General features: G+C 34.0%; 3 protein-coding genes across 3 annotated transcripts in view; 2 read left to right on the plus strand and 1 right to left on the minus strand.

Moving 5' to 3' along the window:
• The window catches only part of LOC142341676 (splicing factor 3B subunit 2-like), a 542,910-nt gene extending 536,452 nt beyond the window's left edge, over window positions 1–6,458 (plus strand). Inside the window, exons 8-9 of the mRNA XM_075392823.1 lie at window positions 5,719–5,885; window positions 6,192–6,458. Of these exons, the coding sequence (XP_075248938.1) occupies window positions 5,719–5,885; window positions 6,192–6,357 (333 nt within the window). The 3' untranslated portion in view covers window positions 6,358–6,458. The remainder of the gene's footprint in view (window positions 1–5,718; window positions 5,886–6,191) is intronic.
• The window catches only part of LOC142350648 (uncharacterized), a 626,363-nt gene that overhangs the window by 566,517 nt on the left and 39,726 nt on the right, over window positions 1–20,120 (minus strand). The gene's annotated exons all lie outside the window — the stretch shown is intronic.
• LOC142341683 (uncharacterized) lies at window positions 6,472–15,666 on the plus strand. The gene is made up of 2 exons (XM_075392834.1): window positions 6,472–7,300; window positions 15,185–15,666. Exons 1-2 carry the CDS (start codon window positions 6,559–6,561, stop codon window positions 15,541–15,543), a joined length of 1,101 nt encoding a protein of 366 aa, XP_075248949.1. The 5' UTR covers window positions 6,472–6,558; the 3' UTR covers window positions 15,544–15,666.

Consider the following 20,120-nt stretch of genomic DNA (forward strand, 5'->3'; position numbering starts at 1 on the left):
GAAGTCAAAATTGGAGTAGTGATTTTGGTCACGCCGAAACAGGAAGTGGAGCGAAAAAGCAAGTGGTTTTGCGGCGTGAATTTTTTTTGCTCTAAATTTAAAGTTAATTGAGAAAACGATGCTTGAACAAAAATTCGCTTTCCCACTAGTGGTTTTTTTCACATGCGGCAATTTCACTTTGACTTTTTTACTGTTTTCGATTTTTTAGATTGGATTTTTTGTAAATGTTTTTCCAAATTCAGTCATAGTTCGTTCTAGACCTAGTTTTTTGTTTGAACCGAATTTCCATTCCATTTCTCGCTAAAGGTTTTTTGTTTTCATGCGGCATTTTTACATTGATTTTCTGTTTTTTTATTTGATCTGATTTTTTTGAAATGGTTTTCCCAATTCACTTATAGTCCGTTCTGGGTGTCATTATTTGCTCTTAGTGGAGCGAGTTTTTTTAAAATTCAAAGAATTTGAATTGTATTGGGGCGCTGTCTTTTTTTTAAGATCTGTTCACACATTTTCATGATTTTTGAAGTCAAAATTGGAGTAGTGATTTTGGTCACGCCGAAACAGGAAGTGGAGCGAAAAAGCAAGTGGTTTTGCGGCGTGAATTTGTTTTTGCTCTAAATTTAAAGTTATTTGAGAAAACGATGTTTGAACAAAAATTCGCTTTCCCACTGGTGGTTTTTTTCACATGCGGCCATTTCACTTTGACTTTTTTACTGTTTTCGATTTTTTAGATAGTATTTTTTTGTAAATGTTTTTCCAAATTCATTCATAGTTCGTTCTAGTCCTAGTTTTTTTTTGAACCAAATTTCCATTTCTCGCTAAAGGTTTTTTGTTTTCGTGCGGCATTTTTACATTGATTTTCTGTTTTTCTTTTTATTTTTTGATCTGATTTTTTTTAGAAATGGTTTTCCCAATTCACTTATAGTCCTTTCTGGGTGTCCTTATTTGCTCTTAGTGGAGCGAGTTTTTTTAAAATTCAAAGAATTTGAATTGTATTGGGGCGCTGTCTTTTTTTTAAGATCTGGTCACACATTTCATGATTTTTGAAGTCAAAATTGAAGTAGTGATTTTGGTCACGCCGAAACAGGAAGTTGAGCGAAAAAGCAAGTGGTTTTGCGGCGTGAATTTTTTTTGCTCTAAATTTAAAGTTAATTGAGAAAACGATGCTTGAACAAAAATTCGCTTTCCCACTAGTGGTTTTTTTCACATGCGGCCATTTCACTTTGACTTTTTTACTGTTTTCGATTTTTTTAGATAGGATTTTTTGTAAATGTTTTTCCAAATTCATTCATAGTTCGTTCTAGTCCTAGTTTTTTGTTTGAACCAAATTTCCATTTCTCGCTAAAGGTTTTTTGTTTTCATGCGGCATTTTTACATTGATTTTCTGTTTTTTTATTTTTTTGATCTGATTTTTTTGAAATGGTTTTACCAATTCACTTATAGTCCGTTCTGGGTGTCCTTATTTGCTCTTAGTGGAGCGAGTTTTTTAAAATTCAAAGAATTTGAATTGTATTGGGGCGCTGTCTTTTTTTTAAGATCTGGTCACACATTTCATGATTTTTGAAGTCAAAATTGAAGTAGTGATTTTGGTCACGCCGAAACAGGAAGTTGAGCGAAAAAGCAAGTGGTTTTGCGGCGTGAATTTTTTTTGCTCTAAATTTAAAGTTAATTGAGAAAACGATGCTTGAACAAAAATTCGCTTTCCCACTAGTGGTTTTTTTCACATGCGGCCATTTCACTTTGACTTTTTTACTGTTTTCGATTTTTTTAGATAGGATTTTTTGTAAATGTTTTTCCAAATTCATTCATAGTTCGTTCTAGTCCTAGTTTTTTGTTTGAACCAAATTTCCATTTCTCGCTAAAGGTTTTTTGTTTTCATGCGGCATTTTTACATTGATTTTCTGTTTTTCTTTTTATTTTTTTGATCTGATTTTTTTGAAATGGTTTTACCAATTCACTTATAGTCCGTTCTGGGTGTCCTTATTTGCTCTTAGTGGAGCGAGTTTTTTAAAATTCAAAGAATTTGAATTGTATTGGGGCGCTGTCTTTTTTTTAAGATCTGGTCACACATTTCATGATTTTTGAAGTCAAAATTGAAGTAGTGATTTTGGTCACGCCGAAACAGGAAGTTGAGCGAAAAAGCAAGTGGTTTTGCGGCGTGAATTTTTTTTGCTCTAAATTTAAAGTTAATTGAGAAAACGATGCTTGAACAAAAATTCGCTTTCCCACTAGTGGTTTTTTTCACATGCGGCAATTTCACTTTGACTTTTTTACTGTTTTCGATTTTTTAGATAGGATTTTTTGTAAATGTTTTTCCAAATTCATTCATAGTTCGTTCTAGACCTAGTTTTTTGTTTGAACCAAATTTCCATTTCTCGCTAAAGGTTTTTTGTTTTCATGCGGCATTTTTACATTGATTTTCTGTTTTTTTTATTTTGATCTGATTTTTTGAAATGGTTTTCTCAACTCACTTATAGTCCGTTCTGGGTGTCATTATTTGCTCTTAGTGGAGCGAGTTTTTTACAATTCAAAGAATTTGAATTGTATTGGGGCGCTGTCTTTTTTTTAAGATCTGTTCACACATTTTCATGATTTTTGAAGTCAAAATTGGAGTAGTGATTTTGGTCACGCCGAAACAGGAAGTGGAGCGAAAAAGCAAGTGGTTTTGCGGCGTGAATTTTTTTTGCTCTAAATTTAAAGTTAATTGAGAAAACGATGCTTGAACAAAAATTCGCTTTCCCACTAGTGGTTTTTTTCACATGCGGCAATTTCACTTTGACTTTTTTACTGTTTTCGATTTTTTAGATTGGATTTTTTGTAAATGTTTTTCCAAATTCAGTCATAGTTCGTTCTAGACCTAGTTTTTTGTTTGAACCAAATTTCCATTCCATTTCTCGCTAAAGGTTTTTTGTTTTCATGCGGCATTTTTACATTGATTTTCTGTTTTTTTTATTTGATCTGATTTTTTTGAAATGGTTTTCCCAATTCACTTATAGTCCGTTCTGGGTGTCATTATTTGCTCTTAGTGGAGCGAGTTTTTTTAAAATTCAAAGAATTTGAATTGTATTGGGGCGCTGTCTTTTTTTTAAGATCTGTTCACACATTTTCATGATTTTTGAAGTCAAAATTGGAGTAGTGATTTTGGTCACGCCGAAACAGGAAGTGGAGCGAAAAAGCAAGTGGTTTTGCGGCGTGAATTTGTTTTTGCTCTAAATTTAAAGTTATTTGAGAAAACGATGTTTGAACAAAAATTCGCTTTCCCACTGGTGGTTTTTTTCACATGCGGCCATTTCACTTTGACTTTTTTACTGTTTTCGATTTTTTAGATAGTATTTTTTTGTAAATGTTTTTCCAAATTCATTCATAGTTCGTTCTAGTCCTAGTTTTTTGTTTGAACCAAATTTCCATTTCTCGCTAAAGGTTTTTTGTTTTCGTGCGGCATTTTTACATTGATTTTCTGTTTTTCTTTTTATTTTTTTGATCTGATTTTTTTTAGAAATGGTTTTCCCAATTCACTTATAGTCCTTTCTGGGTGTCATTATTTGCTCTTAGTAGAGCGAGTTTTTTACAATTCTAAGAATTTGGGTATTGATGCGCTGTTTTTTTTTTAAGATGTGTTCACACATTTCTCAATGACTTTGATCTTTCAAAACGGGATAAACAGGTAAAGCCCTGCGGGCGTTAAGTTTCATTAGAGGACCAAAGTGGGCTTTAGTAGTCTTTCAAATGCTTATAGTGGTTTAGCTGCTGGGATGGCCTTAATTTAAGCTTTAAAGGTCATTTTTAGGAGTTTTTGGGCTCAAAATGATGCAATTTTTCATGTTTTTTGCGATTTTTTGTTTTGATAAGTCTTAGGTTGAAGTTTTTAAAGGTTGATGAAGGCTTTTGTCAAGAGAAAATTGCTTGTTGTAACCATTTTATGAGCTATATGTTTTGGTGCTACAAACACAAACACGCAAAATTATACTAATTTTTGCAATTTTTTTCAGGTTTTTTGAAAGTTTTTGTCATTTTTTTAGCCCGAGTTTTTAGCCCTAGGTGTCAAAAAACCTCCTCTAGGATTTGATAAAGGATAGATTACTGCATAGTTTCTAGTGGTAATGTAATTCAGGTAAAATGGTTTCCATGTTTTTGCCATCATGAATTTTAGCAATTTTTGACAAAAGTTGCATTTTTTTTCATATTTTTTGACATTTATTGTCATTATTCAAGTTCTTTGAGTCGCAGGGGCCCGAAAACCTCATCTAAGGGGTTGGATGATAAGTTACTGAAAAATTTTAGGTGCCATGGAATAGGTTTCAACTTTTGAATATCACAAATTTTTGCCATTTTTTTTTGACAAAATTCGTTTTTCAGGTTTTTTGAAAATTTCGTCTTTTTTTAGTTTCTCCAGTTTCAGGGACCGGGCAATCTTCTTAGAAGTTTGTTAGGGCACTGCATAGTTCTGGTAATAATGGGATTGTTTTTAAAGTTTTAATGTCTCGAATTGTAGCATTTTTTTGATAAAATCTGCAATTTTTTTAAGGCTTCCTAAAGTTTTTGTCAGTTTTTGATATTGGTCCATTCTCAAGTGCGAGAAAGCATATTTCACAAACTGATAAAAATTACTGCATAGTTTTTAGTTTCAATGGATTTGTTTTCAACAATTTAACCTTTCGCTTTTTGAAGTTTTTTGATTAAATTTGCAATTTCAAGTTTTTTCAAAACATTTGTATTTTATTTATTTTTCTTGCCTCAGTAGCCAGGTAAACTCATCCAGGGTTTGATAGTATGTTATTAAATAGTTGCTAGGGGGCAATTGAATGGCTTTCAACATTTTATTAGAACGAATTTCTATTTTTTGAGGTTTGAAATTTTTCTAAAATTATTGACTATCGACCTTTGAGCTAATGAACTTTTTAAGCTTGGTTACTGCATAGCCTCTAGAGGTAGAGAAATGATTATGAAGATATTAATATCACGATTTTCAGCAAGATTTTATTAAAATTTGCAATTGATGTCATTGTTATGTAAATTTTTCTGACATTTTCTGAGTTAATGGATCTTCAAGGGCCAATGAATTTTTTTCAGGTCTTGCAGATATAATACTGGACCGGTTTTTTAAAAAAATTGGTTTTGAACATATATTTGAAATAAGTATTTTTAAAGGGAAAAGGTTTTGCCTTCGGTTTAAAAGCTTCAGTAGATTTAGCAATGAGTATATTTTTGTTAGTTTTGATTCTTTTAGTTTCTCAATTTTTTGATGATTTTGTTTGTGTTCTGGCTGGCATTTTTCAATTGATCTGCTGGTCAGATAGAGTACGTTTGAGTTTTGCATTCAATTCTTTGAATTGTTTTTCAGGACTTGTCCTGCTATGTTTGTTCATTCCCGTGATTAAATTTTTGGTCACACGTGACTTACCTCACTCTCAAAAATGACTTCCTCACTTTGACTTTTAATTACTTTAATTCAAAGAGATAAGGTCAAGTGAATGAGTATCACTCTAAATGAGGGTTATTTGAAAGCAGCTAATAGAGGCAGCAATAACTTTTGGTCTTTCTTTTTTCTTGTTTTTTAAATCTGCGAAGCTATTGCGGCTATTTTCTGGCCATCTGCCAGCTGTGTTATCTAAATTGCTCTCTGACTCGTACGTGGAACACCAAATTTTCATTCTCAAATTTTCATTTTACGATAAGCTGATTGTTAAACATTAATTTTCTTTGATTCAATTTTGCGTCTAGCAACGCAAAAGTGGGTCATCTTCAACTACTGGCGGGACTAGCAGCAGTATGCTGGATGATGGCACAGTTGAGATGGCTTTGGATCCGAGTGAATTGGACATGGTTGAGGTCGGAGCGGGAGGATCCGGTGGAACCCGGAGTGGTACTGATGCAGCTCTTCAAGCAAGGTATTTACTTTTTCTTCATGATACTTCCCATTACGTCTTTTACCCTTTTTGTTGTTGTATCTAAAGAATCATTACCTCAGAGTTTAGTTATGACTGTGAATTGCAATTAATTTTGAGCTCTTGAGTTTTAAACTCTTGAGACTGTAAATTTTAATGCCCCGCTGAGTTTTAAACTAAAGTTTACAATCTGATGTTAGATATCTATGTAACGTTTAAATCATTGTCATTAATGAGGAAGTAATGAAAAATAGGCAAAACTACGAAATGTATGGTCGACGTTCCATATTTATATTTGTTTTGTTCCAGATATGAGGGTGCCTTGCGTGAACAAAGAGGTGGCTCCAAGTCAGGCGAAGACTTCAGTGACCTGGTGGCTGAACATGCAGCCAAACAGAGAGCAAAACGGAAGGTGCAACAGGACAAATCTGCCTCTTCCTCTTCAAGCAAAAAACATAAAGAATTCAAATTTTAACGTGCAATTGTTGTCCTTTTTTGTTTATTTTACTCTGGTGAAATTTTATATACCAAACTTGACTATGTTGTGATTTTAGAAAGATAAAAGTTCAAGATAAATATTCTATTTCAATAATATCTTGAATGTTTCGGTTTGAAGAGGCATAAATCAGAGATAACAGATATTTAACAAAATTTTTGAGTAGCTTCAGATTAGAAAATGAATCGCTATCATCCGCCTCATCTTAGCTATCCAATGGTTTCAGCAACGTATCCTGCTTCCCATACCCCTTTCAATTCTGGCGCATTAAGCTATCATCCAAGTAACTATCAAAATTACGCACCACCTCAGAGCAACTATAACCCAGCTCCCTTTCAGACAAATACGTATCGATCTTATACATCTACTGGGGGTAATTCTCAACCTTTGGGCCGACCACGAACACCTTACTCCGCCTATCAGGTTCCACGCAGAAACCAAAATACATACGCTACTCCAACATCTCATTCTAACGCGCAGCGACCGCATTCAGTTTTTGATGGGAATTCCCAAACTCTTAATCAAATCGAAAGTGAGCCGAATGAAAAATGTTATAATCAGATTCCACCTTCAGAGCGCCCGTCTACTTCTCCTAGATTGTTGCCTTCCAACAATAGTTCTCCCTCTTCCAGTCGTGGAGCCTACACGCCTTCAACTTCCTCGATCAGCACCAGTTTAGGTCCAGTTCCGAGACCCATATTTAATGGGGTGTCGAAAGCGCCTCCAAAAATGAACCCCTACAAGCGTGTTGCAGGAAAAAGCTACAAGAACATTTGGCTCAGAGATAAAATTAAGTTAAAAGTGACTGCTGGAACTGCCGACGAGATCAAATTCGCTTTTGTTGAGCCCCACGACTATGATACCGTTCGCTACACAATTGCAATGCCTTCTTTCCTCTGCAGCAAAACAGAATATCAAATTGGTGAGATTTTTGTAGCTAATAGAGGTAGTTGAAGTAAAAAGCGAAATTGACAGGGTCTGTTTGATATCAGTCAAAGCGTGTGTGCGTTGGCGACCTGTGTAGTAACACTGACGATACCTTTTTTGGGGAGGGGGAAGGAGTACATTGAGGGCGTTCTCTCTGGTTCCTCATAAACCTTGGTTTGATTACTTTCGAGTCATTATTTCCACGTGCCTTTTGTTCCTCGTTTTTGTGTTATGGATCAATATTTAAGCGGTACATCAATTAAGATAATTTTACGGCAAATGTTTAAAGCCAATGTATCAAGAACTATTGATGTCCACAATTGGGGTGTGGTTGTTTTTAAGTCTGTTCCATTTGCATTCTCGTATCGAGACATGTCTTGCTTCATTTGTCAAGTAAAATGCTGGTTTTAGATTTTGAACTAAAATTAATGGGGCGCTCAACTACATTGAACGAGAAGAGAAAAATAACGCCATTTGAATTAACTGAGGGAACATTTTTTAAAAAATTTATTTTTGTTAGGTTCTTTTAATAGCCACCGTCAGCAGCTCAACGACTATTATTTAGACACTTCCCCCTCTATTACAATCCAAAGTATTTGGATCTTATTCTTGCTCTGTCTTTTTTTTACGACTCGAAGAGAAGTTGTGGTGAACTATTTTTTTTTCCAAGTCAGTGACTTATGTTTGCACAGGATTCAAAGGCAAATGCCACACGTGAAAAGAGTGCTGAAAAAAAGTCAGGAAGAGCGTTGTCTTTGTTCATGCAGTATTCTAAAAGAGAGCGAGAAAAGGGAAAAAATGCTTAACGAGCGATATTTTTATCAAATGCGCCGTTTTTAAGTGGTGCTTCTGTTTTTATCGCTAATTTTTTTATAGTAATAGTATGTTTGTAAGCATTTGTGACCATCTGAGGCAAACATAAGACGTTTAGATCATGTTTTGAGCTATTGAGCTTCTGAACGTTTTTCAGCGCTCCTATTCTTTTTCTTAAAGCAGTTTCGATTTTTTCATTCGTTGAGGTTGGTTGTTTTATTGTATCTGGTGATGTGATATTGATTTTAAGCCGTGCTTCTTAAAGAGAATGAAATATGAATTACCGCCCCTTCCTTCTAATTTTTTAATTGCTCTCAAACGAAGTTTGTAGCAATTATATTAGTCCTGTCGATTTTTCGTCTGACCCATTTGACTTCTCGTCCTCAAAAACGGGATGAACAGGTACCACCCAGCGGTTGACCCCACCCCTCCCCCACAGCATCCCCCCCACATCAGGCACCCTCTCGCTTCAGCCCCCAATCACCACACCTGCACATCATTCACGACGTAAGGGGCTCGTGCAGCCACAAAACCCTTCCCGCCGTTGTTAGTCGGTTATGTTTTCACTACTTAATCGACAGCTCCTTAATAGGTCGTTTTACAAAGAGGTGATGCATCAAAGTTGTATCGTGCAGCTTATATAATATAGCAAATGATACAAATATGTTTTTTCCAGGTTTTTCAATAGCCGCAAATTGATCGCTGGGACTATTATTGGCCTTCTCTTGGTTTTTCCGTCGCCAAGGTTTGTGTTACGACCATATGACGTCACAATTTATTCAGATCTGCTTTGTTGATTCGTTCATGCAATTTAAACTTAAATGCTTGCGTCACGTCATTCTTCACTCTGAGTGGAGCGAGTATTTTTTTATCATTCGTGTGATTTAATTATTGGTTACACGTGACCTACTTCACTCTCTAAAATCACTTCATCAATCTGAAATTCACTTTTATTCACTTTACTTTAGAGTGATAAGGTTTAATGAGTGAGTTTGAGAGCAGCTAATTGAAGCAGTAATAAATTAAACAGCTTCTGAATCAAAATGTAACATCTCTGCATTTAATATAAAATTTTTTGGTCGATTTCTTTCACTATCTTTGAGCCTGTAGATCTACAAGATCTTGCGGATCTATTGCGGCTATTTTCTGATAGGCATTCTGTGGGAGCACTGATCTTGTGGGTCACAGCAGCAGAAAATTTAAAGGGTTGTCTTAGAATAATTGTTGGGAGGCAGCATTCAGCAATTTGCTGAGAAGTTTTGACCAAAAAAAATTATGTTCCTCGGTTTTCTCTGTGTTATTTTGTCGTCTAAAGTATTTTTATATGCAATGGTTATGGATTTTGGTATGCAGTTATGACGTTCTCATTGTGATGCCATTGATTTTCAAAGATATTCTGACGTTTGACATTTTGTTTAGCTTTCGTTTCTTTGTTGTTTTGTCTGTCATTTTGCATTGTCTGTGATTCCCACTAGGTTTTTGTATTTTGTACTCATTCTAAAGTTGCCTGGAATCAGCATATATTTTTTAGTTGTTTTAAATAATTCTATATTTTCACTTGAATCTTGGCAAAAGGAATTTTCTTATTGTTCTTATGTTTTTGTGTTCACTTAAGGCCATGGGCTTTGTTAAGTGTCTCATTTAATGTTGCTGTGAAAATAATTGTTGTCAGGTCATCTGTAAGTTTGTTTGTGGGATTGTAATTCAGGATTTGTAATATATGCTTTTTAATTCGCTTTACCTTTCGACCAAATTTTTGATTTTACTCAAGTCAATATTTTTTGCTTGATTTCTGGTTTAACTAACTCACTCTTTCTTCTGAATCGAAATTAGAATTCTCGGCAAATTAAATTAACTCGTTTCCATTGAAGGTCAAAAGCCAAAATGAAATGAAACGGGATAAACCAATAGTGGCGGCACTAATATTTGATTTCAAAAAACCTAATGCGTTAAGTTATCAGAATTCCCTAGAGTATATAATTGGTTTTAGTATTCAGCATAAGGTCTGATATTTAGAGGCTGGTTCAACCATGACTTCGAATCTAATGACTGCAGAAAAATTTAGAACTTTTTTAACTTTGGGGAAAACTATTAGACTCATCAATTTTTTTTCCTTTTTTCTAACCGTATTTTTCCAGAGTTGGTCAGTAGGTTCAACGGCAGCTGTTTTCCGCCAATTTGCCGGCTTTATTTATATTATTGTGTGTTGATTTTGGGGCCTTTGAAACTATATAGGATCTGCGAACCGGAGTGAATCAATACCCCTACTGGCGGAGTGTTTAAGTTTTCTGTCATCATTTTTTTCAGTTTTCGCTTTTTTGGCCCGGAAAAACCAGATCAAGAGGGAACGCTTTAGGGCATTAAGTTCTCTCAGAGCCTTACGACTTTCTAGACTCTAAGTATCTGATTCACCGAAACTTTTGGAGACATAAATGCAAGGCGTGAATGGTGGTTCTAAGAGTTTGACCCTCCCCACACTTCGCACCCCTCCCAATACCCACCCCTTCACCTTTTTAATTTTTAATCCGCCGCCCGCCGTGGATGAGAACCATTTTTTGTCAGTTTTGTTTTAAACTTTTATGCTATATTTTCAATAGTTGGTCGTGAGCGTTTCGTAGATGAATGCTTTTTATAAGTTTTTGATTTTTTAGTTTTAGAAAAATTGTTAGCCTCTAAAATATGCTAAATAGCTCAGCGATTATCAGTTAAGACTGAAATACATATTTTTAGATCTTTCAGCTGGGGGTTCTGATTTATGATTCAATGGATTCTAATGGAAAAATGGAAAAAAATCAATAAGTATGAAATGACCAAATCACAGGTTGCAAAATAAAGTGAGGTAGTGGCTATTAATACATTGCGTAAGTTTGAGAAGATTAATGTGGGCATATGGTAATGGTATTAGCTCTAAGCTCTTTTTAGTGGTTCAATGGGACATCCCTTTAAAATCCGACAAAAGGCTAGCCAAATTAGAACTTATTTAACGCTTAGAAAAAAGTTCATCTGGTTGCAGGGTTGAAGAACATAGGTGATCAAGCGATTCAAAAGTTTTTTTTTGGCAGTCTTCAGTCTGTGTATTGAAATCATATGTGATTTTATTTGTGACGTGTTACTCTCCAACAAAATATTTTTTTGCTCTGGAACGTTGAAGCAAGTGTTGTGGAAATGCGTGTCTTTTTTGGATCTCCTCTTACACGCTAATAACTTTTACGCTCCACTGGCGTCCATGACTTTTTTACTAGTAACGTGCTATGATAAGTTTATAACATACCAGGACCAGTCCTGAATTACAACGCTAGAAGAATTGAAGCAAATGAATAGAACACTATCAGCCTCTTTAAATGAACAGCCTCCGCTATTAAAGAAATCGATTACCAAGACGACCAGGAAAGTAAACAAAATACTTCAAAAATTACAACATTTTTTCACTTTTAGAATTTTCTTCTGGTCAACGTGAACGTCACAAAACTTCTACACAAAGAAAGTTTAGAAATTGGACAATAAAAGGACAACACAGACATTTAAAAAAAGATTTTTTTACGAATGTCATTGAAAAGAAGGGGCATCAAAATCAATGAAACAAGCAACTTGAACGTGAACGCTTCAGCATCTATTGCGCTATCTATGAACAGAAAGCAGCTATCTAGCAATATATAAAATTAAATGAAAATTGTTGGTGACCACACAACAAAATTAGCAACAAATCAAAAGCAGGCAACAATCAAGTTCAAAAAAATGTCGACAATAGTTGTCAAAGCAAATTAAATTAGTAGCAATAACCTTAAAGTTTTAAATAGACTCGATCATGCCTAATTAGAGAGCAAATGAGACCTATCATTAAGGAGACTTATTGTTTTAAATAGACTCGATCATGCCTAATTAGAGAGCAAATGAGACCTATCATTAAGGAGACTAACCGACAACAAAAAACAATAACAAACATGATCGACTGACGGAGGAATTATACTCGAACGACTAGTGGGAGCTCGAATCTATTACAATCTTGTTGGTGACTATTTTCACTACTAAGGAGAGCTTCAAATGACCACAACAAACACTGAATAAATTTAAAGAAACTTAAAAAACCGACACCAATTTTGCTCATTTTTGTTTGACTTCGAGAAATGAACTGCAGCCAATTGAGAAATTTAGATATCACCCAAAACGCAAAATGTGAAGGATTTGAAAATTACTCAAAAAATCAAAATTATCAAGCAAAAATTCAATAAAAAAGGACAACACGTTTACAATAAATGCTTCAAACTTCGTTCAAGAGCAATTAAAAATGGTCAATTAAAAAACAATAACAAACATGATCGACTGACGGAGGAATTATACTCGAACGACTAGTGGGAGCTCGAATCTATTACAATCTTGTTGGTGACTATTTTCACTACTAAGGAGAGCTTCAAATGACCACAACATACACTAAATAAATTTAAAGAAACTTAAAAAACCGACACCAATTTTGCTCATTTTTGTTTGACTTCGAGAAATGAACTGCAGCCAATTGAGAAATTTAGATATCACCCAAAACGCAAAATGTGAAGGATTTGAAAATTACTCAAAAAATCAAAATTATCAAGCAAAAATTCAATAAAAAAGGACAACACGTTTACAATAAATGCTTCAAACTTCGTTCAAGAGCAATTAAAAATGGTCATAATCCAAAAAATCACTTATGTTTTTGAACGTACGTTGCATCAAAGTTGTGAAAACTATCAGATATGAATGAAAGCTATGAAAAAGATTAAGATATGATTTGAGTGACCGAACAGGAATAATAGGACTAAATTTTTGAAAATTAGTCAAAATCGTTAAAAACTGCGCTTTTGATTAAAAAAACTAATAAAAAAGCGTTTTAAAAGAGCCAATGAGACCTAGCATTACTGGAATTAAGTGACAGAACAACAAAAAACTACTAACGAAGCAATTACCAAAGAATAGTGTATTTGAGAGCAGGTGGTGTCAAAGTTTTGAAAACTGTTAGATATAAAAACTTTTAATTTATCGAATTGAGAGCCACTTAGGTTTGTTCGTAATCAAATGACGTGAGAGAACGAAAAATGAACTACAAAAGATGCGAAACAACAAAAATTGGTATTTTGTTTTAAAACAGTTTTAGTGGCAAAATCGTTAAAGCCGTTAATTTTAACTCAGAGAAACTTCACTATTTTTGCTGAAAGGATTTTCTAGTGCAACTTTTGATTGATTTTCACCTAATTTCCACATTATTTTTCGTCTAATGTCAGCAACATTTTTTTGCCTATATTCTGGAAATTTTCATTTTATCGTTTAATATCCTACGCCCCAAAAATTTGAATGAAAAGCGCGCCGAACTTGCTTTCATTTTGAATCTAACTAGTTTTTTGATAAGCTCTAATATCATTTGAAGACCCTTATTAAAGATATTGCCCCGCGCCCGCCCTCCTCCCTTATGAAGGCGGCTTCAATATAATCGAGCGCCCGTCCTTCGTTTGAGAGCTTTTTGTTTTTTGACTGTTTTAGCATAAATTCTTGATTTGTTTTCAACCTGGTTTTTTTACTTTTAATCAAAAGTTAAAAATTTAACGTGCTTTTGTTGGTCTTTTTAATGTGATTTTTACTTGATCGTCTGACCGAATTTTCTTTTGCCCTCAAAAACGGGATGAACTGTTAGAGACCGGGGTAATTAAGTTGCTAATTCAGGTGTATTTCAAATCTTAGAGATTTGATTGTCTATTGAAGTCTCTTAATTTTGATGATATTGCTTTGGAGAAATAAATTCATAGCGCAAGGGTGAATGCTTTTATACAAAATAGTGAAAATGTTGGATCAAAAATTGTTTTGGTTTCTTTGAGAGCAATATAATGGCATTTCAGAAATTACTCAAACCGACCCTAGTGATGAGTGAATTTAAAACTTGCAAGAATCTTGCAAGCTGATTCAAAACGCTGCTAGAATCTTGCATGTCAATCCAGGCAGAACAATACATCAGTTCACTATTTTTTAGAAAGCACCTTTGAAGCAAATGTTTGTTCATTAAACAATTTACAAAGGTAAAATCTATGGAAAAATTTTTAGTCCTGATTCAAAATCTTGCAAAAATCTTGCAATTTTTTCAATTCTGGAAAAAATTTCTTGAGTATTTTTGGAAGCCCAAACTAACTGAAAACAAAATGAATTGCTTTTTACAAGAATTTGGATTAAGATAACCTATTATAATTGAATTTCTCCGAAGTACCTTTCGAATGTGGAGTCTTGCAAGAATTTTGCAAATTTCTTGCAGGAGTTCGAATTCAAATACGATTTTCCAACAAACAACTAGAAACATTTTAAGTCATCCAAAATCATCTCTTTCAACTGCAATTGATCTAATAAACGACGAAAACAACCACCTTCAACTTTTTTCTCTATTTTTTAATCAAAACAACTGTTTATAAAGAAATCATTTACCGGAATTTTTTTGTTACTGATATTGGTATTTGAGGTTGCTTATTCTGATCAATGTTTGGTCTAATTATCTTCCTATTGAGTTGTCAGTGTCTTGGTCTTCATGGTACACCTCCCTTGTTTATTGGTGCTCTCATGTGTTCCAGTGGTACCTGCTAATGATGTTTTGTCAATCTGACTTCAAGGGATTTATTGGAGCTTTCATGTTTAAGTGCTCTTCCAATGGTGCTGCTCATCTGATTAAGTTTGGTTGAGTCAAGTTTTTGTTGCTGTCATTTGTGAAGTCAAATAAACTAACTTGTTTGATTTCAGGACAGTATTTTTTTTAATTTTAAAAAAAGTAGTATCAGTTAAGCACTGATCATGTTAGACATTTAATGCCAACTCTATTATTTCTTCACGTGATTGCAATATGGACGCGATATTTTAAACAGCAATATTTTGTTGAGCGTAAGTTTCGAAAATTAAGTTCAGCCATATGTCGTCTGCGAATTTGAAAAGAACTATTGCCAACAAGAACTATTGCCAATTATTTCTTTCATTGTTCCATAGCCACGATTCTGGCATCTGCAAAATTGGCAGTATAGCGTTATATCCATGTGTATGAACACTAGAGATTACATTTGATATTTAGGAAGTGAACTTGAGGCAATGGTTTGGACCATGAAAATCAGAAGTGGACAATTCACACGTCGAATAAACATGACAGATTGCTTCGACCAAGTTCAATTATTTGAAGGAGACGAATTACCCCTAGAGTACAAGAACCATCCAGGATATTCCTTCAGAGCTGTAGTCAAAACTCACGATACGGCCAATCACGAGATTCAAGTTGATTATTTTGGAATGAGAAAGATTTTACTCAATGCGCCACAGTGTCATTATAGCTTAATTGGTAATTGGCTTAACATCAGAACTGTGGAAGTTCAGCCTGGGGAAATTCAGTGGGTTGCTGAAGATTTTCCAGGCTTCGAACATTTATATAAGAAGTGAAGTTTTGTTTGCAGGTGATACTTACGCGTAATTCGTAATTTTTTTTGTTCTGGTAGTACATCTTGATTTAGCTGCTTAGTTTTCATCTTGTTCAATTGACAACTAATTTTTTTTTCGAACCTGCATAGATTAAAAATAATTAATAGCTGCGAAGCGATAACAAGGTATAGTTAGTACTATTTAGTTCTCGTTTTGTCTACAAATTAGAATTGTATTGTAGACTTTTATGCGAATCGAAAAGGGGTTATGGTGATCTTTGGTTTCAATTAAACGCTTGAAGCACTTTCTTATGCATTGCTAATTTTAAACGTTAGCACAATAGTTTTTTGAGCAACAGATTTTGCAACAAAGTTCTAATTGTACATATCAAGAATTAAATTATTCCTGTAAATATCCTCCTGTAATATATTCCAATCATGATGATGACTGCAGAAAAGTTTAATAGTTATTCAAAAGCGGATCTTTATAAAATTTATTGCCAACTTTATCAAAAATTAGAAGAGAAGGACAGTCACATCAACGAGCATGTGGTAACCGTGAGTGAATTCCTTAAACAATCCAGCACAGGTAACAACTACTTCATCTATAATAACACCAACAATTAACATGAGTGCGAAAAATGACGTTTTTTTTTCGAAAGTTTGAAACATTAAAAATCGAGAAAACAGAAAATTTTTTAATTGGTAGTAGTATCATCAAACACCTGGCAAGAGATCGGACTTTTCCTTAGGACTGCAGTATACATGCGTATCCAGGCTCGACAACAAAGGAAAAACTATTATTACACGGCTACGTTAAAACAATTATTACATTAAGGCAATTATTACACGGTTACGATCAAAAAAAGATGAAAACAGTCATTTTACGGGATGGGACCAATGGTATTCTAAAACAAAAAAGTGATCATATAGAAAACTTATTCTCAGATTACAAAGATCTTGTCTCCGCAATTAAGTTCAACCCCGAAACATTGTAATTGATGGAAGTGCCTCCCTTAAAAAATTGCCGAAGAACGAACAGACAAACAACAAAGTTTATGAATTCAGTGAAAAATTGCGCGAGTATATTACACAAGAAAATACTGAAAAAAATCAAAATACTTCCTGTCTGCAACATGTTGAGTCAAATGACAAATTACAACGCTCTCTTTTACGATGATATACTTTTTAATTTTCAGCAGGGAATTCCGTTCATTAAAAATGCAGTTTTATGTCATGTTCTTTTAACTGGTCATCTTGTTTGTTTACAATCTTTCCAATATTCACAAAGTGCATATGTGAGTAGGGCAAATACTAACAAACCATGGTGGCAAACTTATCGTTATTCAAATGGATTTTAGCTGCAGTTTCCGTTGTTCTTTTTAGCTGTTTTGCAACGTGTAATGCTTTATAATCAGATTTTGCTTAAAATGGCAAGTATTTGACTCATAGTTATCCTATGTGTACTACTCATGTTCTCTGATAATATTTCAAAAAAAATTTTGCAGCTTTCCTTATATATCTCGAATACCTTCATTTAAAGGAAGCTGTAACAGCAAACAATGTGCCTTAACATCCAAATTCAACTTTTCTTTTTTCTTGGTGGTTATATGGTACCTTCTACTAAAAAGTGGCGATATCGAAATAAACCCGGGACCAATTTTGCCATATGCACTTATGATGAAAGAGTTAGAATTATTTGATTCCAGAATAAAAATTCTATATCAGAACGCCAGAATTTTAGCAGGACAACATCTACTGTTGAATGAACTCATTCAAGAAGTTGGCTACAACTGCATATATGCGTTTAGTGAAACATGGTTGTCACAAAATCACGCGGAAGAGTTTTGGCATGTAGATAAGGAAAACTTTGACCATTTTCGAAAAGATTGCATCGAAACAACAAAAACAAAGGTGGTGGTATTATAAAGTACATTCCAAAATTTTTAAAACCTCGTCTCCGCAATGATCTCAACTGCTTTCAGGATGCAAATTTGGAATTTTGAAAGTTTATGGGTTGAGTTGAGCATACAAAAAAAGAAATGCGTACTAAATTTATCATATTGTCCCGAAAAAAAATTAAAGTTGTGTTTGGAAAAATTGGTCCTGGGAATTGATCTTGCTATGGCTGAATGAAAATCTGTCTTGCTTGCTGGAGACTACACCTTAAACTATTTTGCAAAGCGCGACAAAAGTCTGCTGCAATCTGTAATTTCTCCATATGATCTTAAACCATCAAATATTGATACAGCTACAAGAATGACTAACTCTTCTTCAACTCTTATCGATTACATCATAACAGACGATTACGAAACAGGCATAGTAGCAGATACAATTTTGAAAACTGATCATTTTGCAACAATCCCAGTTCTTAAATCTGTGAACCTAAAATCAAAATTAACAAAGAAAAAATTTTGACAAAAAAGCTGTTCAGCCATAGCGTTCCAAAATTGTATTGAAAATTCAGACTGGAGACACTTTTACGGCTGCTGTGACGGAGATTTGGTGTTATTACAGTTTCAAAGAATTATGGAAAGAGCAATCTCACTACATGCTCTAATTAAAGTCTGTTATATTAGAAAATACAAACCAAAATTTTTGCTTCAAGAAAAATGGCAATGTGAGAAATCAAGAATTAGCGATGATGAAACTAAAAACGATTTGATTCGTCAAAAAGAAAAACAACTTTGTCAATTTTTATGGAGTTAAACAGTGAGAGAGCCAGATGGAACTTCACGATCTTCGTAATAAAGAAAAGAATCAAGAATTCAATCTTTATTAAACGGTTTTGGTAATAAGATAACAAAGTCTATGGAAATTGAAAATCTTCTTTATTACAGTTTTTCTACTCTTGGAGAGTTCATTGGCTTGCAACAAACAAACAACAATCCTCCTAAAACTGCTCTGAGAAAGTGTTTCAAGTTCCGATATATAACAACCAAGGAAACAATTGTGCTCATAGGTTCATTGCATACATGTAAACCACCCGGTCCTTCAAAAATACCAGCTTGGGCAATAATAGATGCTTAAGCAGCGCTAGCGGAACCGCTGTGTTATCTCATTAATCAGGTCATTACAGAAGGAAAATTTGCAGAAGATCTTAAAAAAGCTTGTGTAACTCCACTTTTCAAAAAAGAAAATCCCGAAGACCCACTCAATTATAGACCAATTTCTGTCACTTCTGCTTTGTCAAAAATTTTTGAAAAGGCGTTCAGTTATAACATCACAAGTTTCCTAGAAAGGGTGCAATTATTGTTTATTAGTCAATTGGGTTATAGAAAACAAATTTCAACAATTGATGCTATCCTGAAATCGACGAAACAAATAAGAATAGAACTCAACAAAAAAATGTTACAGGTGCGTTTTTAGATCTTTCAAAGGCTTTTGATTCTATAAACCACAAAATACTGTTACGGAGACTTGAAAATATAGGTTTTGACGAACATGCTCTCAATTTAATTGAAAATTATTTGGGTGAAAGAACGCAAAGAGTTGTCCTAAATGAAGCTGAATCAGTTTGGATAAATTTGAAACGAGGAGTCCCACAAGGTACTACTTTAGGACCTCTATTATTTAACATTTACGTCAACGATGTAGCAAAGGTTGTAGAAAAGGATTGCACGGTCGTCCAGTATGTGGACGACACTTTTTCTACATCCGACACTGATGAAACATCGTCAAAAACAAAACTTTAACGTAACATCTCAAAAATTATTGATTTTTTTGCGAAGTCCCAGTTAGTGGTGAACAAACAAAAAACAGAATATATTGTGTTCAGCACCAGGAAGAGGTTAACAAATACTGAATGCCGACAACGAAAAAATAGCAGAATCAAATAGTGTGAAGTATCTTGGCGTAATTATTGATAACACACTAAAATTTGATGGAGAAGTGAAAACGATTTTTCAAAGAATGGCTTGTGGAATGAATGTTTTAAATACTTAGTAAAAGTTTACCAGAGAGGGAAAATCTTCTTACTTAATGCAATAGTATTAAGTCATCTACATTATTCCGCTTTATTTTGGTAGGGTTGCAAAGTCATAACTCACAATTTTAGAAAAAGAATTGAATTGGGGAATAAAAGCCATTTTTAATAGGAGAAAGTGCGATCGGTCCACAGATCTCAAACTTCTTAACAAAATATTACCAGTCTCTTTTCTCTTAAAATATCATTGCTCAAAATATTTTTTTTCGCTTGCTCAGCAACGATCTTCCAGCATATAAAACTGAACCCCTCTACCATGAGAATAAAACAACATGACAGGTCAATAAAAATTAATGTTCGATATACGAAAGAACAATAAGTTTTTAACTAATTCTTTTATTGCACAAGCCATTCCAATTTATAATAGTCTGCCTTCTAATATTAGACTGAAAACAACATCAAATCTCCCTTAAAAAAAAGAACAAAGAATTTTTGAAGGACCCTATAGTAACTGATATGAAAGATGACATTGAGAGCATTAGATTTTATTTTTTATTTTTAGTCCCCATGATGTACTTAGAGTTGTGAGAACTTTTACGCTCGCATTTTAGACCATTTTTTGCTAATGTAAGATTAATTTTTTTAGTAAGTAAATTAACGATTTTGTAATTGTA

This window comes from Convolutriloba macropyga, chromosome 1 (assembly GCF_964194025.1).
Source record: "Convolutriloba macropyga chromosome 1, txConMacr16.3, whole genome shotgun sequence".
Lineage (NCBI taxonomy): Eukaryota > Metazoa > Xenacoelomorpha > Acoela > Convolutidae > Convolutriloba > Convolutriloba macropyga.